Source organism: Tiliqua scincoides, chromosome 2, assembly GCF_035046505.1.
Source record: "Tiliqua scincoides isolate rTilSci1 chromosome 2, rTilSci1.hap2, whole genome shotgun sequence".
Taxonomy (NCBI): domain Eukaryota; kingdom Metazoa; phylum Chordata; class Lepidosauria; order Squamata; family Scincidae; genus Tiliqua; species Tiliqua scincoides.
In genome coordinates, this window is record NC_089822.1 from 217,604,900 (window position 1) to 217,629,678 (window position 24,779).

At 42.5% G+C, this 24,779-nt stretch overlaps 1 protein-coding gene across 1 annotated transcript; it reads right to left on the bottom strand.

Moving 5' to 3' along the window:
- Window positions 1-10,856: 10,856 nt before the first annotated feature.
- LOC136641472 (parapinopsin-like) lies at window positions 10,857-24,439 on the bottom strand. Its single transcript, XM_066617291.1, has 4 exons — window positions 24,112-24,439; window positions 17,727-18,055; window positions 14,404-14,646; window positions 10,857-10,994 (listed from the first exon to the last, which is right to left on the bottom strand). The coding sequence occupies exons 1-4, from the start codon at window positions 24,437-24,439 to the stop codon at window positions 10,857-10,859; spliced, it is 1,038 nt and encodes a 345-aa protein (XP_066473388.1).
- Between the last annotated feature and the right edge of the window lie 340 nt (window positions 24,440-24,779).

The following is a 24,779-nucleotide window of genomic DNA, read 5'->3' on the forward strand; positions in this document are numbered from 1 at the left end:
CTGCTACTGTATCCTTCGCCCGCACGTGATTTCCTTTCCTCTCGCCTTCCAATGAGAGCGCGCCTGCCTGCGCCAGCAAGCGCATCGCATCGCATTGCATCACTGCCTGTTTGCTGGGGGCTGGGAGGTGCTTGCTGAGCTCACCCAGGGAGTGGCTTGGCCTGGGCGTGACTTGTTCAATGCCTCCCCCCAACTGCAAAAGCCTCCTGGCAGCAAACCCGCAGCACCCCTGGAGGAGAGGAAGGGAAAGGGTATCCCTGTTTTACTCTCAGCTGGGCACACGCCAACCCCCACTCACAAGCACCCCTGCCCCGCCCTTGCTGAGCTGGCAGCTGGGCAAAGAAGAGGGGAGGCTCTTGCCTGCAGTCTTCCTGAAGAGAGGGTAAAGGGAGGGGGTGACCAGACGTCCTCTTTTTTAGCCTCATGTCCTGGAAAAGAACTTAAATGTCCTCCTTTTCCCTTGAGTGGGCCCTGCAATTGACATGTAGCCTTGTAATCATTCCATTATATGTAATATAGTTTCAAAGGAATAATAAGTAATACAGTGTTTAAATTAACCACATGAAATCAATATACAAGCGTTTTTAGCTTTTATTTTGTCATACCCTACATTTTTATTGGATGTCCAACATTTTGGGGTGTCCTCTTTTGCAGTTATGACATCTGGCTAAAGGGGTAAACTCCCTTTGGTGATGCCCCCCTTGGTGGCAGCCCATGCTGCTGGGGCAGGGCCTCATCACTGGGCTGGTAGGTCTTGTCACCATTCTACCACTGTTGCTGTCACACTGCCCTCCTCTTCCCCCTCTCCCCAGACAAGGTGGTAAGCACACGCAGGGGAGATCTGGCTCTAGTGACAAGGCAGCATCATGGGCCAGCCTGGAGAAATATGCCTGCTACCAAAACAGATGAAGCTTCCTCACAGGGCCAGAAGATCATGTCACTGTGCTACTACCATTACTAGCATCGCCATGCTGCTTCCCCCCCCCATTTCCTTCTTTGCACCCCCATGACAAGGTGGTAAGCACAGGGACTGGTTCTGCTGACTAGCAAAAGTTAGCAGTGAAATTAAACAAAAGATACATCATATAATATAAACTGCAGTGCAGATTAAACAATAATCAAAGCAGCAACATAAGAACAAATACAAAAAGCAATTTTTTTGAATTGTACAAAAAAACCCCACAATTCAAGCAACAGCATAAAAACTAGATATAGTACAAGTCAGTAATCACAGATAGCAGCAAAAGGCACCACCCTCAAAAAAGCAAAGTTGCCAGACTTTTCTGCAACTTTTCATGCCCCCTGTCCTCTCTCATTCAAATCAGTCTTACCTCTTCCTTTAAAGTTATTCTGCTGAGGAATTGTCAGCTTGAGACCTGCAGGTCTCTTCTAGCTTGTATTTGTTAAGAGGGAAAAAAAACCAGGGTGAGGGGCAGTGCGCATGTGAACAAGCTGCTCATGACAGCAACTGTGAGAGTTTAGTAATTAAGGGCAGTGGGGAAGGAATGTCTTGATTAGAGTTTGGAAATATAAAAGAGTAGTGAGTGGGGTTATGGGGAGAATCCTTCCACTCTTCAACTTGAGTATTTGTCTCAGTCAAGGTGTGTATGACAAGTTGATAAAATTGCTCTGAAGTTTTAGGTCGATGTGGGGTGAGAGCTAGAGCAAGTCAATGTTTGGAAATTTAGTCCTTGTTATTTTAAACTATATGTGTCATCTGATGTTGAAATTGCCTTCCATTTTTGTTTAACCTTATTTGCTTTACTGAATTAAATTGGGTTAATTGGTTATCAGCTGGTGTATGAAATGGTGGGAGGTGCACTCATACAGAGTATGGAATGATAACATCTGAATTTAACCCTGAGATGGTCTAAGACCTCCCAGTGCCTGAGGCAATATCCCCTTGCATTGCCTCAGTCCCCCCCCCATGCCATCTCTATGCATGCACCCCCATTCCAGTACATACCAAGAGTATGATCTGCAGCCTACCTAGTTCACACTGCTTCTGTTTGAATTGGAAGTGGTTCTGTCGGGTTCCCAGCCTGCACCACTTCTGCTAATATTCAACAGAAGCTGTATAGACCAGGCAGGCAGGCTACAGATAGTACTGCTGTAAAGTAAAGGGAATTGGGGAGGGCTCCAAATTGTCTATCCCTGCTTTCATTGCTGTTTCATGAGAACAAAATAAACAAGGAGAGTCAATCTGGAATGCAGTAGTCTTTTCTCCACCATCTTCTCCCAACAGTGCTGGAAGGAGGACAGAAAAGTCTTTACTCTGCACCATCCTCATGTAGGGATTAAAGCTTAAATGGAGTGGATCCCTTTAAACTTTAAATGCCATGTGAGTATGAAGTGAGAGGAGGCAGGTAGTAAAGCACTCCTTCCTTGTGTGGTTTAAAGGTAAGGGACACATTTCCTTTAAGTCCCATGTGAGGATGGAGTGAGGGGAAGGAGATGATCCAGTTCTCACATTTAGCAAGAGAAAAGCAGATCAGGGTGTGGGTAGGCCTAATTGTATACCTGCCAGTATTTAGCAGTCCTAATGACTTATGAGGTGTGAAGTCTCAACATCATAAGGTAGAACCACATTTAAACCAGGCTACAAATGTTACAGCCATTGAGTGTGCCATGCTAATGTTGGCCTCTTTGAAGCTATAGCAAAGGTATGTACAAATAATGTACAGGCCTGTGCAAATAATGACATGGGGAGAGTTATTGTGCAAGTTTGCACAGCCTCACTGGCTATCATATATGCATAGGGTACTATATGTGTTGGTTCAGACTGTGTAATCACCACAAAATGGAGTGAGTAAGCCAAACACATTGAATCATATGTGTGTACCCATATGGAAAGCCAAATACTCATGCTAACTCCGAGTGAAAACTTTTGCCCAATATCTGTCCCATTTGTCCTCAGTCATTTCAGCTCATTGTATACTAGCTTCCCTGGAATACCTTGATTTGGTTTATTGCTTGTAGGCTATATGTTTTTTGACAGGTTAAAAAAGTCAATTAAATATCTACCTCACATAATGGATTGTTGCTGCAGTAGCAGCCCTTCACATATATCCACATGACTGAGATAGAAGGATATCAACAATGTGTTTATGAACAGAAAGATGAACAGACCATCATCTTTATGGTCATATAGCACACTTTTTTTTTACAGTATTCATTTATTTACTGTATTTCTATCCCACCTTACCCTCCAAAGGGACCCAAGGCAACTTACAACAAAGATGGTACAATTAAAACAATAATCGCCCTACAAGAATGTATCTATTAACTCCCCAAGAGACATCTGAGAATGGAAATCAAGGAATTATTTTCCCTCAGGTGAATTATCTATTCTTTCCTCTCATTTGTACAGCACAATCCTATACATGTTTACTCAGAAGTAAATTGTTCAGTGGGACTTATTCCCAGGTACGTATACCTAGGATTGCAGCCTTATTCTTTTTTCATTTTTTATTCTGCTTGTTAGCTGAATTTGCTCTTCATTGACATAGTGGCAAATGAATAGAAATTAGCTAAGAGGCAGACTAAGAGGGCACCAGAGCAGATTACTGGAGGAAAGCCACTTTCACAAGGTTTCAGGTACACCTTCTCTGCAACAAATTAACTTTAAGGCTATCAGGATCTGCCCTGACCTTATTCACCAACAGCTATATCTGTAACTCACCATTTGAGATGTAAGGCATGGTGATTTGTATCTTTGTCTCCCAGATGTTTGAGGGTGTTTTGTTTCTTCCCCATCCTCACCCAACAGGACATGGCCAATCCCATCTCTACAGAATCAAGTACAGCTGGAGAGAGATTATTCATTGGCTGAACACAAATAGTAGATAGATGCTTCACAATTGTTGCCATGCCTACAGCCATTAAAACTCCAGTTGTACTTGCAGCTCAATTCTATGCATACAGTAAGCACATTGAAATAAATGGTTTTAGGATCAAACCAGATGGAATGGTTTAACACTGACACATCCATCTTCTTTTCTTGATAAACAGAGCAACTGCAGGGGGGATTGTGCCACAGAGGGAGAGGTTATTTAGCCCTTTTCTCTTGTGGCATGGCTCCAACAAAAATGAAAGCCCCCCCCCCCATTTGTAGCAGATTTAGGAGGAGGGAAGCATTGTTTTCTGCACCATGGCATAAGAGAAAAAGGTTCAATGCCCTGCATTTTGATTCTGCTTGGCACCTCCCACAGCTGCTATTTTGCTTAAGAAATAAAAGGACCGATGGAAGATGAAGAGTTTAGTATATCACAGATGGTTTGACCCTTAGTCTCACAAACCTTTACATAGGACTGCGTTGTAAGTGTAACTGTATCCACTTTTAATAAATTAATTTTTTAAAAAAATTGTCAAGAGGTCCAAGAGAATATTAATCGTTCTTTGATATTTGCACTCATTGTAGTCAGCAGTGGCATCAAGACGGGGGGGGGGCCTGAGGGGGCCCCAGGTGCCAAGCTGCAGCAGTTGACACTAAAGTTGATTCTGGAGTTGATTCTGGTGACCAAAATCACTAAAATTGTGGTTTCTAAGAACAACATCATCATGTTGTATACCATGATACCATGGTAATAAGATGATTACGGGGCTGGGGCACCTTCCTTATGAGGAAAGGCTACGGCGTTTGGGCCTCTTCAGCCTAGAAAAGAGATGCCTGAGGGGGGACATGATTGAGACATACAAAATTATGCAGGGGAAGGATAAAGTGGATAGAGAGATGCTCTTTACACTCTCACATAACACCAGAACCAGGGGACATCCACTAAAATTGAGTGTTGGGCGGGTTAGGACAGACAAAAGGAAATATTTCTTTACTCAGCGTGTGGTCGGTCTGTGGAACTCCTTGCCACAGGATGTGGTGATGGCGTCTAGCCTAGACGCCTTTAAAAGGGGATTGGACAAGTTTCTGGAGGAAAAATCCATTATGGGGTACAAGCCATGATGTGTATGCGCAACCTCCTGATTTTAGAAATGGGTTATGTCAGAATGCCAGATGCAAGGGAGGGCACCAGGATGAGGTCTCTTGTTATCTGGTGTGCTCCCTGGGGCATTTGGTGGGCCGCTGTGAGATACAGGAAGCTGGACTAGATGGGCCTATGGCCTGATCCAGTGGGGCTGTTCTTATGTGCTTACCATTCTATGTACAATTTACAGCAGAATGCAATGAAAAAACTGGAGTGAAATATCTCCATTCTATCAAAAGTTATGGCCAAAAAATCAGAAAACAAAAATACAAATGTCTTATGTAACAAAAAGTAGATTTCTTTAATTCAAAACAGACCATTGAGATTATTCAAAGAGCCAATGAGATGTTGTTATAACACAGCATGGAACCAATAAGGTGACACCCGTGATACCACTAGTGACCAAAATTGTGGAAATTGTACTTTTTAGGAATTATACCATTCGATGTGTAATTTGAAGCAGAATGCAATGAAACAAACCACATTGAAACATCTGTATTCTATCAAAAGTTATAGCCAAATAACTAGAAAAGGGAACAAAATTGCCTTAGTGGATTTCTTTAACTCAGAACTGACCAATGAGCCTGTTATGAGAGCTAACAAGCTGTGATTATGACATAGTATGGAACCAATAAGCTTGGTTATCAGACATTGACTCCCTTTTTCATGTATCAGAGTGAATAGTCAAACTTCTATTCAATTGTGTGTGTGTATGATCCATGTGGTCACTTTTTCTTCTTGGTTACTGATTGGTTTGGTGACCTGTACTGTTCTGTAGTAAAATAAATAAATAAATGGGAGTGAAACCATGAGTTACAAGACTGGGTGACACCAGTGGCGTCGCTAGGATTTGTGTCACCTGGTGTGGGAGGCCTGTGTGTCACCCCATGCAGTGGGTGGGGTAACGCCCCAGGTGGTGGGCGTGGTGATGCACCATCGCCCTGTCCCCATTGGTTTTTTGGCTGTACTTTTTGTTAGAACACAGATATTTCAGTGTGGTTTGTTTCACTGCATCCTGCTTGAAATTACACATTGATATATAACATGATGGAATTATTCCTCCAAATTCTGATTTTTAGTGATTTTGAAAACTTGTAGAGTCTAACACACACCCATGTCAACTTACTAACACCTTATTGCAGCATTTCTCAAAGTTTTAGCACTGGGACCCAGTGCTTTTTAAACTTTTTAGAATGACAATCTGTCCAGGACCCATTGGAAGTGATATCATGGCCAGAAGTGACATCATCAAGCAAATTAAAATAAATAATTATAATAATTAAATTAAAATAAAAGAATTAAATAAGGGGGAGCCAGTTCTGTTCCACCAAGTGAATCTACTCTGAAGTAAGTTCTGTTGTGGTCAATGGGGCTTACTCTCAAGAAAGTGTGGGTAGGATTGCAGCCTGTGAGCTCAAGCCTATGCATGTCTACTCAGAAGTAAGTCCCAAAGTGATCAATGGAGCTTACTCTGTAGTATGCCTGCAATAACACTCCTCCAAAAAGAATCAGTGAGATCTTCAGCCTTCCCCAGTGCTCAGTTTAAAGTTTTTCTGTTTCAAGCACATCAAGATAAAGACCCACCTGGCTTTGCAAGTGCAAAATAGAAAACATGTCCCTTACCAGTTCAAGCCTCTTTTTTTTTTTGGTCCTTTTTAGTGGGGGGGGGGGGGGAAGAGAGCTGCCTTCTGGAGCATCGGATTGGGACCCTTCGGGTGGCCTCACATTCCCCTTTGCCTGGCCTGACCACCAGCCAAGGCATGTCTGCCTACTCATGAGTAAACACAACAGTGATGCTTAGTTTTGCCTTCCATATGCTCAATACATTCATCTGCTTTGAGGGAAGGACCTCCTTCTCAGGTGTTTTTGGGGGCTGCATTCATTGGATTAGGACCATTCTGACATCCTTGGAGTCCTCTCAGCCTGCCATTTCCAACGGACTCTGGCAAGTACACCTACTTGTGAGTAAATGCGAGATACAGCTCACTTTCACTTTCCATAGGGATCCATTCATTTTTTCTTTCTGGTTTTTTGGCCATAACTTTTTTAAAATTTTTAATTATTTTCCAAAATAAAAACAACAAATATAAACAAACACATAACAAACACAAACTCAATACACAATACACAAAAAACCCACAAAAACATACAGTTGAAGGGTGCAGGTAATCATATATCAATATATCTAATCGATCAATACAGATCTTCTAATCTTGTTCCTCTTCTAGTTTAGCCTCTTAATATCATTTATCTAACATATCATATGCTGTATAATATATAATGTATACAATATATTCATCTAAATGCCCTGACTTATACATCTACAACTTCATTTTCAATCAAGCATAAAATGGTCTCCATTGCTCTATCTGTGTCGGTTTACGCTGTTGATCCAAAATCTCTGTAAGCCTATCCATTTCCGCCACATTCATTATTTTCTCTATTAATTCATTTTTCGTTGGAATTTTAATATCTTTCCAGTATCTAGCATATAAAATCCTTGCAGCAGTTGATATCATAATAACTAAAGACACATCATTTTCTTTATCTATAATGTCTAAGGTGATATTAAGCAAAAATAACTCTGGTTTCAGCGGTATCGTAAATCTAACAATCTCTTGTATTAGATTCCTTACCATTTTCCAGTATGCTTGCATTTTTTTTACATGTCCACCACATATGATAAAACGTCCCTTCTTCACATTTACACTTCCAACAATTTTTTGATATGTTCTGATTCATTTTTACCAGTTTTACTGGTGTCATGTACCATCTATAAAACATTTTATATACATTTTCTTTAAAATTTGTGGTTCTAGTAAATTTTATATTATATTTCCAAATCTGTTCCCATTGTTCTAATGTAATATTATGGCCTATATTTTGCACCTGTTTTATCATACGTTATTTTATTGTTTCTTCATGCATCTCAAAATCCAATAGGAACATATACATTCTTTTGATAAACTTTTCTTTTGTTTCTAAGAGTATTCTATCAAATGGCCTCTGTTCTGAATAGAATCCTTCTTATTTATCTTTCCCAAATTTTGAATCAAGTTGCAAGCGAGTCCACCAGTCCATCTCCACACCCTGTCTTAACAGCTCTTCTTTTGTCCTTAGTTGCCCATCTTTCTTCAATAAACTTTCATATCTAAGCGTTTTTGTTGTCTCTAGTAAATTTGGCCGGGTACATGCTTCTAGTGGCACCACCCGTCTGGGGATTTTGGTATACATCTGTCTTCGTATTTTAGCCCAGATCCATAATAAAGATTTCCTTAATATATGATTATTGAATCGCTTATATTCGTTTGTTTTTCCATACCAAACAAATGCATGCCATCCCCATTCAAGATCATGTCCCTCCAGTTTAAGTAATCTTTGATCTTCTAATATAATCCACTTTAATCCATAGTAGTGCTGCGGCCTGATAATATAAAAACCAATCAGGAAGCCCCATGCCTCCTCTTAGTTTCACATCTTGCAAGGCCTTCATTTTAATTCTTGGTTTCTTTCCCTGCCAGATGAATTTCGAGATAATTTGATTAGTTTCTTTAAATATATCTTGCTTCAAAATTACAGGGTTTGGAAAAGAGAGTTTATTTTAGGCAAAACATTCATTTTCACTGCAGCAAGGCCATAACTTTTGAAGGAAAGAAGTTATTTCAATTCTGTTTTTCGCATTGCATTCCACTGGGAATTCCACATCCAATGGTGTATGGCATGACGTGATAGCTCCTAAAGCTGTGGTGTTAGCGTGTCACGCCCCGGCACATCACCCAGTGCAGCTTGCACCCCCCCTAGTGACACCACTAGGTGACACCAACCTTAGTGATGTCATTGGTGGGAAGGTTGGGTGTTGTTGGTCACTGGCTTAGATGACTTTTAAAGTGGATTCTAAACATTCATGATGGACTATAGTCTATCAGTAGTTATTAACCATGATGGCTACATTGAACCTCCAGATGCAGGGGCAGTATGTCACCGAGTCAGGGATGTTTCTGTTTGTGGAGGGTATGAGCACTCTTAACTCCAGAGCCCAGGTCAACCAGGTGGGTAGTCCCGGGCTCCCAGTTGAACTTTGACTTCTGTGGCTGAGGTTTGCGAGGTGTGTAGACCTGGGCTTCCACCTGGACTTGAGCCCAGATCTACCTACTGGGTAGACCTGGGCTCCCATTCGGACTGCCCTCTGGAGCAATTTCTTCCAGTTGGATAGACCTGGGCTCTTGGTTGAACTTTGGCTTCTGTGGCTGAGGCTTGCTAGGTGGGCACACCTGGGCTCCCATCCAGACTTGGTCCAGATTAATTAATTTTCTTTCCATGAGGGGGTGTCAAATAATCTAGCAACCCCAGCAGTACTCGGCAAATAAAATGCAGAAAATAGGAGCGTGTTCACTTTTCACAGAGCACTTTATAGCCCAGTCCCATTTTACATGCTATAAAAAGGTTCACCCAATATTTATTTGCTTATTTAAAAGTTTTCTATGCTACCTTTCTTTGATAGATCCAGCACAGCTCACAGTAAAAATTTAAAAGTATATTTTAAAAAATCACAAAACAAAGGACAACAGGTACACAATCAACAGACAGGAAAAAGCCCCTTTGAATGCCCGCTTAGAAGATAAAGGGCGCAATTCTATCCTGTGCTGGAACAGGCAAGCCAAGAGGCTTGTGCTATATCCAGTGCAGGATAGGGGCCATAAGCGGCTCAGACAGAGACAAGGGGAAACATTTCCCCTTACCTCCAGGTAAGGGCCACTGGTCCCTATGGGTCTCCTTGGACTTGCGCCCCCTCTTGAGGTGGCACAAGTCTGAGGAGAGCAGAGTGGCTTGAAGCTGCTCCATTCTCCCCGGAAATGGGGTTGGGGGTCCAGCAGTTATGCCCCGCCTCCCGCTCCCTGCCCACCCACCCGCTCTGGGGCTGCCCACTGCCTGCCCTCCCCCCGCCCAGGAACGTCCCTGCCCTCCTCCCGCCTCTTCCCCTTGCTTACCTGTGTGTCTTGCATCTGCCCAGCTGGGCCGATGCAACCCGCGTAGAGGAAGCTGGTGCAGGGGCTTACATCAGCCTCTGCAGACTGGTGCTTCCCTGGGTGTCGGCCTGGCTTCCTCCTGAGGAGGCGCAAACATGCCTTGCGGCACGTTTGCAACCTTCCTGGGCCAGCACAAGGGACTTGCATTGACCCATATCAAGGGTTGGATTGCATCCAAAGTGGGATATAAATGTGCAAATAAATAAGTAAAAAGAGGGAGATAAAAATATAGACTAATAAAAGTGGTCAGAGGAGACCTACTGAAACAAACAGGTTTTAAGCCTTCTCTGAAAAAAGCTGGCAGGGAGGTGGTGAAAAAGCTGGTGAATTTATAAACAAACCCAGAGAAACTGAACAGGTAAGGAATGACATGACCATGACACAGCAGATTTGCCAGCTGAGGCCAGTTTAGGAACTGCTGGGCAATTGTGCAGTTGGCAGAGTGCAAGCAGAAACCCAATTCTCCTAAAACCTACATGTGCACCTTGATGTTAGACATAGACCACCTGTTGGATAAATGTCTGCAAGAACTGGAGCACGGTGAGAACAAGGCAGGGATAAGCCAGGAGAATATGCAAATGTCTCTGTTGCACATTTTGAGGTTAGTTTCTGTGGGGAAAAGGGGACTAAGAGGTGTTGTGCAAAGGCATTTCATATTTAAAAGTAGCAACAATATCAAGCACAGTAATTATTTCCAAAGTGTCATAAGGATCATAAAACGCCACCCTCCACATAGGGACAGTAATCACAAAAAATCCAAAAACAGTAAACTGAAACAGCATGAGGTTTTGCAATTGGGAGATAGTAAAATTGGACACCAAATTCATCAAAGATGATACTGAACATTATTTTACATAGGAGAAACTTTGTTGTGAATTGAAGAGGAAGCAGGAGCAATGGTAGAAGCTTCTAGATCAGATTCGTCGATTTGCTCAGAAGCACAAGGATTTCTTCCACACAGGAGGCACCTAACAAGACAATCACGGAACTGGAAAGGAAAAGTTTAAATGTACATCTGGTTCCTGCCAAATTTAACCCTATGTCACACTTTTTTTTTCTTTTTGCTATGCGTTATAATTTTATTATATAACATCTTAAAACCATAGACAGTATTTGGTGTACTATGGATCGCAGCATACCACCAGCTCCATAGTCCTTTACAAGTCTACTCAGAAGCTCAATAGGCCTTACTCTCTAGTAACTGTTTATAGATTGCAGCTTTTTTAAACAAAACAAAACAAAACTGGCCTCGCACCTGTGCTTTAAACAGAAGACTGATACACAAAAATTTAACAGATGGAGGTTTCTCCATCACTCCATCTCTATTGCAAGAATAATTTGACATGCTTAATTTCTTTGACAGGCTGCTCTTAAAGCCACAGGAGCAGGACCAGTGTATAGCTAGCAACCCTATGTACAAACTACCTTTGTACCTTCTTCCAAATATTAGTTTCACAGCATCAGAAAAGTTTCACAGTATCAGTACCCTTCATGTGGTATCAGTGTCTGTATTTACAAGACATAGTGGAAATGGAAAAGGTGCAAAAGAGAGCGACTAAGATGATTACGGGGCTGGGGCACCTCCCTTATGAGGAAAGGCTATGGCGTTTGGGCCTCTTCAGCCTAGAAAAGAGACGCCTGAGGGGGGACATGATTGAGACATACAAAATTATGCAGGGGATGGACAGAGTGGATAGGGAGATGCTCTTTACATTCTCACATACCAGAGCCAGGGGACATCCCCTAAAATTGAGTGTTGGGAGAGTTAGAACAGACAAAAGAAAATATTTCTTTACTCAGCGTGTGGTTGGTCTGTGGAACTCCTTGCCACAGGATGTGGTGATGGCGTCTGGCCTGGACGCCTTTAAAAGGGGATTGGACAAGTTTCTGGAGGAAAAATCCATGATGTGTATGTGCCATGCCATGATGTGTATGTGCAACCTCCTGATTTTAGAAATGGGCTATGTCAGAAAGCCAGATGCAAGGGAGGGCACCAGGATGAGGTCTCTTGTTATCTGGTGTGCTCCCTGGGGCATTTGGTGGGCCGCTGTGAGATACAGGAAGCTGGACTAGATGGGCCTAATCCAGTGGGTCTGTTCTTATGTTCTTAAATGGAGTTGTTTTGCACCATAATGAGAACAACAATCATATAATGATCCTGTCATGATCATCTGGTGCCTGCTTACACAGAAATAAGTCCCATTGTTTTCAATGGGGCTTGCTCCCAGGAAAGTGGATATAGGATTGCAACCCAAGTTGTCAAGTGTTGGAGTGCGAACAACAGGGAAGGCAAATGAAATTGAAATATCTTTGCTTTTCTGAATGTAGGTGTGGGGGGGTGGGGTTTCTTGTTCAGGAGTATTATCCTATGTCCGTTTGCTTGGGAGGGTTGGCCAGCAGATTGCTCCTATGTGACCTGGTCAGCTCTGGGAACACTGGCATAAAAAACCAAGATCATAAGAAGAGCCCTGCTGGATCAGGCCAAAGGTCCATCTAGTCCAGCTCCCTGTATCTCACAGTGACCCACCAGTGGTTGGCAACCTTCAGTCTCGAAAGACTATGGTATAAGCCTACAGCACCCAGTATTCCCAGGCGGTCTCCCATCCAAGCATTAACTAGGCCTGACCCTGCTTAGCTTCCAAGATCAGACAAGATTGGGCATGTGCAGGGTAACAGTTGCTGTCAGGGAGCACACAAGACCACAAGAGACCTGCATCCTGGTGCCACTCCCTTGCATCTGATATCTGCATTTTACACTGTCATTGCTAAGAGGACACTTACTTAAAATGAAGCACAGACTTTACTACCCCAGCAACATTGTGTATTAATACAGACATGGTAGTTTTTGTTCATTCATTTTGTGTTTGCTGCTGTAAAACTTAAATGGTAGTCACAACCGAGTTAAATGTGGTGGAAGAAAACAGAAAAGATACCTAGGCTTTTTGCTCGTTGTATACTAGATGTAACATTAAATTATGTGGCCACAAGGTGGAAGCATTGCAAACAGTTCAGCATGCTGCAAAGCCGCACTAAGGTAACCTGTGACAAGCCAGGAATAGCTCTATGCTTTAGTATTTGTGTACAAGAATATTTTGTATTGCTTGATTTACTTTCGGGCTAGTGGGCAGACAGTAGTGCATGACTGAGCTGTTGCGTCATCCAAAAAGCAGGTCAAGCACATTAAATATTTTTAACCTTCCTGCAGTGAGTATGAACCCCTTTGTGTCTATTATGAAAGTCTTGCATGGCTTGATATAAAAACAACACAGTGTTCTATACTTATGAAAGTTCAGACCTAAAGACAAGCGACGTGGATACTGAATGTATTAGGGAGGAGCACAAAAGTTCAGGACAGCTTTTTGCAGTTTTTATAAGAACAGCCCCACTGATCAGGCCATAGGCCCATCTGGTCCAGCTTCCTGTATCTCACAGCAGCCCACCAAATGCCCCAGGGAGCACACCAGATCACAAGAGACCTCATCCTGGTGCCCTCCCTTGCATCTGACATTCTGACATAGCCCATTTCTAAAATCAGGAGGTTGCCTACACACATCATGGCTTGTAACCTGTAATGGATTTTTCCTCCAGAAACTTGTCCAATCCCCTTTTAAAGGCGTCCAGGCCAGACGCTATCACCACATCCTGCGGCAAGGAGTTCCACAGAACAACCACACGCTGAGTAAAGAAATATTTTCTTTTGTCTGTTCTAGCTCTAACTCTCCCAACACTCAATTTTAGTGGATGTGCCCTGGTTCTGGTGTTATGTGAGAGCGTAAAAAGCATCTCCCTATCCACTCTGTCCATCCCCTGCATAATTTTGTATGTCTCAATCATGTCCCCCCTCAGGCGTCTCTTTTCTAGTCTGAAGAGGCCCAAACGCCGTAGCCTTTCCTCATTAGGAAGGTGCCCCAGCCCAATAATCATCTTAGTCGCTTTCTTTTGCACCTTTTCCATTTCCACTATATCTTTTTTGAGATGCGGCGACCAGAACTGGACACAATACTCCAGGTGCGGCCTTACCATCGATTTGTACAACGGCATTATAATATTAGCCATTTTGTTCTCAATGCCTTTTCTAATGATCCCAAGCATAGAATTGGCCTTCTTTACTGTCGCTGCACATTGGGTCGACACTTTCATTGACCTGTCCACCACCACCCCAAGATCTGTCTCCTGTTCTGTCTCAGACAGCTCAGAACCCATCAGCCCATATTCTTCAGAGGATGGAGCAAAGAAGTCATGCTTCTTGGATGTCTGCTTCTATTTTCAAGCAAGCAGAATCCATTAAACATTCATACAAAAACCCACAGGTTTTAAAAAATGCTTTCGGTGGGTGCTAAAACTATACAGTATTTGTAATTCTTCCCCTCCACAGATCATGCTAAGTTTAAACTCACCTGCTTGTTCATAAAAATGTAGATGATTGGATTATAGAAAGTGCTGGTTTTTGCCATGTACATGGGGACAGTGGCAATAATAGGATTGATGTAGATTTGAGGATTACCCACAACCACTAAGGCAAAAGTTGCATAAGGAAGCCAGCAGATCAAGAAGGCCATAACCATTACTATCACCATCCGTGATACTTGAGCTTCTGCTTTAGTTGTTGAGCCTCGTTGTGCTACTCCAATTTTAGCAACCTAGTTAAAAATAGTAAATTAGATATCTGTCAGAAACAGGACATACACTACATCTGAGTGATAATTCATCATTGTGTGTAAAAGACTAGAATGACTGCTCATGTGGAAGTGCTTAGAAGGGTATTGTTTTTCACTCCCCCTCTCCTGAACTGTAGGAAGTTCAGGTTATTCTTTACAGAATGAAAAATAAGAGCCTAGAAATAAGAGCACAGAAGAGTTTTAGTGCTTTTTTGATAATATGTTTGTTTTTAAATATGCAGGTTAAGGGATACAGAAGCACATGTAGCACCATCTACATTGTAATGTAGTAAAGGATTTAGAGCTCAATCCTATTGGGCCATAGTGCTGGTGCTGAGCTCCAGTGCCAGCTCTAAGTGTTGTAAATGTGCTATAAAGCACATTTATGACACTGCAGGAGGAAGGAGCACTGGCACCAGGCCAGTGCAGTCATTGCTGGGGCCAGAACCAGAAGGATGCTGGCCAGAGGTAAGTGAGATTGCCAAGTGGCAGTGTGGTCTTTCAGGGTGTGGGGGAAGCATTCTGAGGCAGAGGAAGGCAGGGCAGGTGGAGAAACTGGCCTGGGAGGGGGGTGGGACTGGTGGAGATTGCTGGATCCTATCCTCCATGTTGGGCTACAAAGTCTGACATGGAGCTTCCCAGCCTGTGCCAGCAAAATAGTTGGTGCAGACCCAAGGAAGCCCATTGCAGGGCCTGTGCCCTTCTTAAGGGAAGAGGACAAATGTCCCCTTCTGCCAAGGACACATCTGGCGGCCTCTGCAGGGCTGCTGGATACAGGGGCTGAATAGCGGGGATCAGTGGAATAGTGGGCAGTGAAGCCAAAGAGTCTCAGAAATGGGGCCAAAGAGAAAGTAGACAGATCACAAGGATATTAAGGACTGTGTTAGTTTTTGGCAGAAAGGAAACGTGGGAGCTTTGGAGGGTTGAGGACAGCAGGCCAAGGAGCCAAAAGGACTTCCAAGTCTAGAACCTGAAATGAATTCTGTCTTTGAGAATTGAATACACTAGAGATTTCTCCCAGATGTAGCTTCCCCCATCACTACAGCACTGTGACCTAGTAATCCTAAGGGAACAGGAGGAGCCATGAGCCAGTGAGAAGATGTAGGAGGCTGCATTTCTAGTTTAACTTGTCAGCCAATTCTTGTTGTGAGAAAAGGAGTCAAAAGGCAGGAGAACTCTGGAAACTGCAGCCATTTAAGAAGGAATTTGTGCCTTTAAGAGCTGCACAGTTGGACAATTTCAGACAGAACAATGTTTTTCTTCATGGTAAGCCAAAGCAGGGGATAATTGTTTCTCTGTAGTTCACAAAGGTATAGGACAGGGGGGCCCAAACCCCGGCCCGGGGGCCACTTGCTGCCCTCAGGGACTAACAATCTGGCCCGCAGGGAGCCCCCAGTCTCCAATGAGCATCTGGTCCTCTGGAAACTTGCTGGAACCCATTCTGGCCTGACATAACTGCTCTCAGTGTGAAGATGACTGTTTGATCTCTTGCATGAGCTGTGGGACAAGGGTTCCCTCCCCTGCTTGCTGTTTCACATCTGTGATGCAGCAGTGGCCTTGAAGGAGGAAAGGCTAGCCTTGCTTTGTGCAAGGACTTTTACAGGCCTTGAGCTATTGCAAGACCTTCATTCATTCATACAAGTTCCATCTCTAATATATTCATTTATGCAAATGTATTCAAATTTGAAATGTAAATTAATTCGGCCCCCAAAACAGTGTCAGAGAGATGATGTGGCCCTCCTGCCAAAAAGTTTGGACACGCCTGGTATAGGACATATACTGGGATCTGCACCTCGAAATCTTGATGTGGCAGTGTGGTGAGAGAAGTCGGTAAATCAAGGAGCATCTATAGTGTGCTGAAGCTGGTCATTTGATCAATGTATGAATTCCTCCTGCACTACTACTTCTTTTTTAAAAACTTTTTCAGATCTTTAAAAACTACTCGGTAAATTGTAGATGGAAAGTGAATCTGATGAAAGAGTGGTGAATATTCCATCTTGTATGATTACATAGAGAGTGAATATGGAACAAACTGTAAGAAAAAAATCAAAAAAGTACTGAATGAATTATCAATAAATAATCACAATAGAATCATTTATCCTGCTGAAGCAGCAGGGACAATTTCTTCCAATTACAATGAAACGCTACATCTCAGAATTGGTTTCCATGTTTAACTAGGGATGCCTTTGGGTTTTTATGTTTTTGTTTTGGCTTAAAGTACTCCTTTTCTGTGTATAAAAGGAATAACGTAACACTTGGCCTGGTAGCCTATAGTTCTCAGTCACAGCCATTTCCACAACCCTTAACATATATTTTGAGATGTCAGAGAACATAAAATTGGCTGTAGCTGAAATCCACAAGCTGCCAGTTGAATGAACTGCTACAAATCTCAGATAAATTACCTAAGATACAAACATGCAGGTGGGATGATTTTTAATTCCACCATTTTTGCTCAGTTCATTCTTTCTCCATGTGGTGAGGTTTCTTAGATGATCACAATGCTAAGTAAAAATTATCAGCTCAAAATATTAACCAGATTGCCTTTTTAATGAAACAGCACAACTTCATTGATCTGTTCCACTGGATTAAAAAAGCGGTTCCCAAACTCTTTAGCACCAGGACCCACTTTATAAAATGACACTCTGTTGGAACCCACACTAAAAAAAACCAGTTTCCCATTCTCAGCTGCTCAGGCCTCTGTTTTTATCATTTCTACTATGGTTGGGGTAGGGCTACCTTCTGAATCCTTTGTTGAACTCCATGTTCATTGGATCGGAGCCATTCTGGTGGCCTGTGTCCCCCTTGCCTTCTATAGGAACCAAGGCTCATTTGCTTACTCATGAATTAACACACACATGTAGCTCAGTTTCGCTTTCCATAGGGCTCAATAAATTTTCCTTGTCAGCTATCAGCTTGTCAGTTTCATGGTTCACCAATAATCAGGCCACAACCCACTGATGGGTCCTGACCCACAGTTTGGAAAACACTGGATTAAAATATTGTGCTAAAGTGCTTATAAGCTCCACAGGTGAAGCAAAGCTTATTATGGGAGGCAGTGTTACCTGGCGTAGTGTCCGTAGCAGATATCCATAGGAAACCAAGATAGTAACAAATGGAACTGTAAAGCAGAAGAGGAAGTAGCAGATAATGTAGGACACATTAATAGGGTCACTGTTGTACCAATCTGGAGCACAGGAGGTCATTACACCTTCCATCTGGTATCCTCCCCAGCCAAAAAGAGGAGGCGTGTTCCAAACAAGAGACCAGATCCAGGACACGGCAACTCCAATCATGGCTTTCCTGGTGGTAAAAGTTATTGTTCCCATGGGCTTGGCCACCACAATTGCACGATCAACAGCTATCACAGCTATGGTGCACAAAGCCACAATGCCTGTAATTGCAATAAAGATGATGTTAGCCTTAAATTGCTTTTAATTTTTCATTGATATTAAAGTATTCAGAGGTGACTGGGCAAAAACGATTTAGGGTGCAATCCTATTCAATTTTCCAGTGCCGGTGCTGCTGTGCCAATGGGGTATGCACTGCTTCCTGTGTCCGGGAGGTGGTCACAGAGGCCTCCTTAAGGTATGGGAACATTTGTTCCTTTACCTCGGGGCTGCATTGCAGCTATCCCGGTGCTGTAAGGTTGGATAGGATTGGGCCCTTAGTTATTACTTAAAAAAAGGAGGGGCCCTTTTGGGAGAGAAATAATTTTTTTTTATTTTGCTATGTAAATTGCTTTGTGGTTTTTTTGTTGTTGAAAAGTGGTATACATTTTATAATAATAATAATAAATCCAAACAACTAGAAACAAATGTGTTCTGGATTTGGTGAAATAAGAGTGATGGCCCAATCCTATCCAACTTTCCAGTGTTGATGCAGTCATGCCAACAGGACTTGTGCTGCTTTCTGCAGTGGGGGGTGGGGAGTCATGGAGGTCTTCTCAAGGCAAAGGAACATTTGTTCCCTTGTGTCAGGGCTGCATCGGCACAGGAAAGTTGGATAGGATTGCGCCCTGAATCTTCTATATTGACAGCACAGGCCTATCCTTTCTTGGATGTACTTTCTTCTGTGCTAAATTTGACTGTTTTGTTTCTTTATACTGCATTATCATTACAATAGAAGAGAAGATAGAGGTTCGGCTTTTGAAGGTATAAAACTGTGAACCTGCCTTCTTTTACAGTGGGGTGAGAAATTTTTCTGAACTGTAAGCAAGGCTATTCTGTCTTCATTCTGTCAGCAAGCTCAACTATTAGTAATTATTAGGATATCTAGTGCATGCCTAGGAAGTGTCAGTTGCTTTTGTTTCACTCTTTGGCACTCTCTTGATTCCCAAGTATCAGCTGACTATAGTGTGGTGAATCTGAAAGTGTGTGTAAGCTTTGGTTAGAATTCCACAGCCTAACTATAGTATAATAGAACGTGAGTTGCTGTAGCTGGATTTGCTTTGAGTCATCTGTATTAGTTTGCCCTGTAAACACCTTTCCATAGTGCACTTGCACTGCATTTGTTGCACACTGTAGTATGGACTGAGCTGCAGAGCAATGATGGGTTCACTAAATTCTCAATGAAAATGTTCTCATGGCAATGACAGTGGAGTTCATGACCTCCATGGTCATGCTGTCCCAAAACAACCATTCTGAAATGCATCTTGGACCTAAGAACATATGAAGAGCTCTGCTGGATCAGGCCCAAAGCCATCTAGTCCAGTTTCCTGTATCTCACAGTGGCTCACCAGATGCCTTAGGGACATTCTATTATCTCTCCTGCTGCCAGCATCATCTGCTGTAACTCTTCCTGTGATGCAAGTAATTTTCTATCTGCAACAGTTTAGCTGCTGGAGTAACTCAGGCTTGAGGTTCTAACTATACTTTACAAAAGTTTGAATGATGCTGTTAGATATGTAATTCTAGCTGTAGAAACAACATATGATAAATGCACATAAGAACAATTAAAGCACCTAGAGTCTGCATGTAATTTTGCCTGTTCAAACTGTCTCCCTCCTGTTACTATATATATCCAAGGCTTAGCTTGAATTAAGGCTTCGAGCCACAACTCAGCCCTGTGGCCGTGATATTTATTGTCAACAAACTTTGGAAAGGGTCATGATCAAATTAAGATGCCAACCCTCAGGTCCCTGTCCCTCTGGAGGCCTGCCTAGGCATTTGGGTTCACAGTTCATCTATGAAGGAGGTTAAGAAAGAATAGGCTTCTTGCAGCCAATTACATCTTATTCAGCCTGTCAGAAAAGAGACTGCCTTAACAGAGAAATTCTCTCTCTCTCTCTCTAAACAAAAAGGAGCCTTGGGAGAGGAGTGTTTACCTACTGTTTACCCACTGGAAGTGTACACTCCACGCCAGGACTACATCCCCTGAGGATATGGTCCCTTGAACCATTTTCTTCCTGAAAATCACCCCTAAAGTGGCTGTTTGCTCCCGAAGTGGCCCTTAAGAGGCGGGGGCAGGGAGAAGGCAGCGATGCCATCCCCAGAAAGTGGTGATGCTAAACCAGAAGTGGAGCGTGATTGCTCTGCTTTTACTTTTAGAAGGCTGGGAAGCCCTGAAGACTCTTGTGCAGGGCTCCCCACACCCCCAAGAGGCTGCTGCAGGGATGATAAGTGCATCAGCCCCCCCTTAGCGACGCGATCCTGGGGATTGCGTTGCTGCCTTCCCTCCACTCCTATTGCCTCCCTTCCACCCCCTGCAAGGACTTACTGCTGTCCTCAAGCTCCCTGAGAGTTTGAAAACCACAGGCTTAATGTATCTTTTAGTTTCTTATTATGAACTCCCAGTGTCTGAGAATCCTGCTTGGTTTACACTGGTTTACAAAGCTCTACCCATTTCATAACCTACACTGAAAAATCAGGCTCTTCAGAAAAGCTTCTCTGAGCCACTTTTTCTGTGTTTGGGTCATTGCACTTCCATCCAAGAAAGTGACACCTAGTGCTTTCACATGTCAAGTATTTTTCGTATTTTGAGCATCAGTATGAAAACTCATTTCTCTCCTGAAACACATTGAAGTTGCTATTTTTGATTTGCTTGCCTGGAGCTGAGTTTCTGTCATAACTGTTCTCATGAAATGTGCCTCCATTGTAAAAACCTCTTTTATACTTAGAGAAACTCTTGATTTTTTAATATTTTTTTAAAGAAATAGCCATTGGTATTGCAACAGCTAACGGAATATGTGCTTTCTAGCTTGGCAATTAATTCAGTTCTCTTTGGCAAGAAACAGAATTTTTGACAATATAGTAGATGACGTTTCATCTGAAAAAGTCAGAAAAAGTGTTCTAGAAGAAATGTAGCATTTACAACATGTGGGAACATCTTGATCCGTAAAGGTTAAACATAAAAACATGTCGGTTTGAACATGGTATGTTCCTTATATTTTGTTTTTGGTTTTGCCATGGCTATCAACACAACTAAGATCATGAATCATGACTTAGAAAGTTCTGGGTTCAGAGCCTGGCACTCAGTGAGTAGCCTCTGTTTCTCATTCTTGGCCCTCCTCCACAAATCTTTAACATAGGGATGATAATAATACTGGCCTGTTATAATAGGCCATTTGCAAATGATATTTTAATAAAACTTTATGATAATTGATCTCATAAATCTTTGTAGGTAACTTTGACTTCCATATATTATAGTTTTACTAGGAGAAAGTGTGTGAAATGTTAAACAAATTATTGTCCCTGCTGCTGCTGCCATGATGATGCAAGGAAAGGAGACTGAGCTTGTTAAAGTAGTAGTGAACATATACTTGGGTTGGTTATCTAATTAAACAATGTAACAAAGTTCTTTAGATTGGTTTGTTTTAATAAAGGAAAAACTAACTGGCCAAATGGTTTAGCAAGCCATATTCCAATAGCAAAGGCTGCAGTTCTATGTATTTTACTTCATGTATTATTAGGAAAGGAAAGTGGACTATCCAAAGGACTATGTTAACCTGTGAGTTGCCAAATTGTCTTGGAAACAAAGAGCTTTACAGCTAGCAAAATGGTTTGTGCCATAACTTCCATTACGTACCCTCCAATGTTTAACAGACAAAAATGGATACGCTTGTGTTCTCCTTCCTATTCACCCCTTGCATTACACATTTGCCTATTGTGTTTAACACTGTATGTTATATTTATTACTGTGCAATAGCTTACACATGCCTGATCTCGGAAGCTAAGCAGGATCAGGCCTGGTTAGTACTTGGATGGGAGACCGCCTGGGAATAGCGGGTGCTGTAGGCTTATAGTATAGTCTTTCGAGACTGCAGGTTGCCAGCCAATAGCTTATTCTGCACAGGCATCTGAATCTGATGTTAGTAAACTTTCCATAAGAATCTCCTCTTTATGAAATTTAAGGTTATTATTATAGATTAGCTTCAGCTGAAGCACACCTAGCAATGCTTGCTATCTGGATAGGTGAGTATGGGTGGTGGTGCAATGGAAGTAGTGCAGTAGCAGTTTAAGGGCCCAATCCTAGCCAACTTTCCAGCACTGATGCAACTGCAATGCAGCCTCAGGGTAAGAGAACAACATTCCCTTACTTTGAGGAGGTCTCCTTGACTGCCCCTCCATAGTTGGACACAGCGTACTCTCCATTGGCGTGGCTGCATTGGTGCTGGGAAGTTGGATAGGATTGGGCTCTCAATCTATGTGCATTCATTTTCATACATGACTTCTGAAAGATGAAAGTACAAACTCACAGTCACTCACCATTCAGAAAGAATTATAGGAAATTATTCAGAAAGACCCAGGAAAGGGAGGTGAAACTTGAAGGACTGTAGTTCACATATGTATGCACTAATACCAGTTTTAGAAATATACAATAGGAGTAAATTATCAATGTCAGATGTGAGAAAATTGGAACTGTTCTTGGTAAACAGGGGCCATTTGAGTGCTATTAATGTCTGTTGGCATAAAGTCTACTCCAGAATAAATGATGTGTGAAACGAGCGCCACCAGCAAAGTCCACTCATTTCCCAAGTTATGTATGGCTCCATCAGTGTTTTTGTGCAGGCCCAGTATGTCCTGTGGTGGTGCTTTCATGTAACCACATGTCCCTGTGGGCATCCCAGAACTGTGGGCATCCAAGGCAACTAACAAGATAACAAATACAAATATTATAAAACCACCAGATATAAAACATTAAAATTTAACATTTAAAAAGATCCCCAGCAAATTAAAAAAAACAAACAATTCAAAGCAGAGGCAAAAACATCATTAAAACATTAAATCAGAACATCAGAGGAGCAATACTTTTGTTGTTGGCAACCTTCAGTCTCGAAAGACTATGGTATCGTGCTCTGAATGGTGGCTCTGGAACAGCGTCTAGTGTGGCTGAAAAGGCCGATTCGGGAGTGCCAATCCCTTGCACACTGGGAGCAAGTGCAGTCTGTTCCTGGTCTGTCTCCCTGGCTATGGGCCTTCCTTCTTTGCCTCTGACTGTTGGCCAAGTGTCTCTTCAAACTGGGAAAGGCCATGCTGCACAGCCTGCCTCCAAGCGGGACACTCAGAGGCCAGGGTTTCCCACTTGTTGAGGTCCACTCCTAAGGCCTTCAGATCCCTCTTGCAGATGTCCTTGTATCACAGCTGTGGTCTACCTGTAGGGCGCTTTCCTTGCACAAGTTCTCCATAGAGGAGATCCTTTGGGATCCGGCCATCATCCATTCTCACAACATGACCGAGCCAACGCAGGTGTCTCTGTTTCAGCAGTGCATACATGCTAGGGATTCCAGCACGTTCCAGGACTGTGTTGTTTGGAACTTTGTCCTGCCAGGTGATGCCGAGAATGCACAACAGAGTAGCAATAAACCACTGAAAAATGGCAACAAAGTGGCAAACAAAGCAGCAGTGAGCACAGCAGTAAAAGTGGAGAGGAGCAAAGAAGCACCCACCCTCCACTCACTACAAAGAAAACATTAACCTAAACAGAAACATTTTTTAATTCCTGCCGGAATGTCTCAGGGGGGGGGGGGAGAGTTCTTAAGTGGGAGCTCCACAGTTGTGGTTCCACCACATAACACACTGAGCAGCACCCAAAGGTCTGCTCCGCTATTTTGCTGGATTTTTTTTATCCAAGGCATGGGTACTCTTATTTTTAAACAATTTTCAGTGCAATCCTATGCATGTCTACTTAGAAGTAAGCCCCATTGAGTTTAATAGAACTTACTCCCAGGTAAGTGCATTCAGGATTGCTGCCCTTGTCTGCTAAAATAGTAACAATGCAAGATCTAAAACACATTGAAGGAAGCCAACCTCCTACTGGGATATGAACAGAAATGTAAATAATGTCCAGCATTATAGTTGAAGTACTAGTAGAGTTAGTTGGGAATCTTGCTGAAGTTATCCTCTTGCCACGCACAGACTTTAAGCAATTACAGTATTAGGAACAGCTAGCAATTCAGTAGCTCCTTTCTAACTCTTTGATGCAACAAATCAATTTTAGACACGTACTCACCAAAAAATGCCATAGCAAAACCTTCGGTGACACAGCCAACTCTACCCAGGTTGTAGTACCCAACAGCATTGGTTTCTACATTCAGACTTCCTCCCAGCAAGGCTGCTCCAAGGTCTGCTATGGCTAAATTGACCAGGGAATAGTTGATGGGCTGACGAAGCTGTCTGTACTTGATAGTTACTGCAATAACTGTTGTATTCAAAATGACCGATAAAGTGCAAGATGTTGCCATGATAATTGCTATTATAGTATAACCAAGACGGGGCATCAGGACCACTCTTTCTGTGCTCACATTCACTGCCAGTGTGCTGGTATCCAAAGAATCCATTGGTTGTTGGGAAAATAAATTTGAAATAAAGACCAATTTTATGCCTGTATTACTGAGCTTTTTGCTTCATGCTACCTGTCGTTCTTCTCTCTGGCTATGAAACATCACTTTTCATTCAGTAGGTCCAGGGACACAGGATGTGGTATCCCATGGATTACACAGCATTATAAAGCAAATCCTTAAATCCGAATTTCTTTTATCATAACACTTCTCTTGTCATTCATTTTCTAATTAATCTAACACTGCACTCATCATAATTACTGTAGCTGAGACGTATCTTGCATAGGACTTTGTATTTTTCCCAGCAGTGGATAGTGTATAATGCATTTTAGGAATAAAC

Excerpts from the sequence above, each read along its gene's own strand:
- LOC136641472 (XM_066617291.1), bottom strand. The coding sequence starts at position 24,439 with ATGGATTCTTTGGATACCAGCACACTGGCAGTGAATGTGAGCACAGAA. Across the intron at positions 14,647-17,726 it reads TGCTACGGACACTACGCCAG|GTTGCTAAAATTGGAGTAGC; the intron begins GTAACACTGCCT and ends ATTTTTAACTAG. Across the intron at positions 10,995-14,403 it reads ACATTTTTATGAACAAGCAG|TTCCGTGATTGTCTTGTTAG; the intron begins GTGAGTTTAAAC and ends TTTCCTTTCCAG.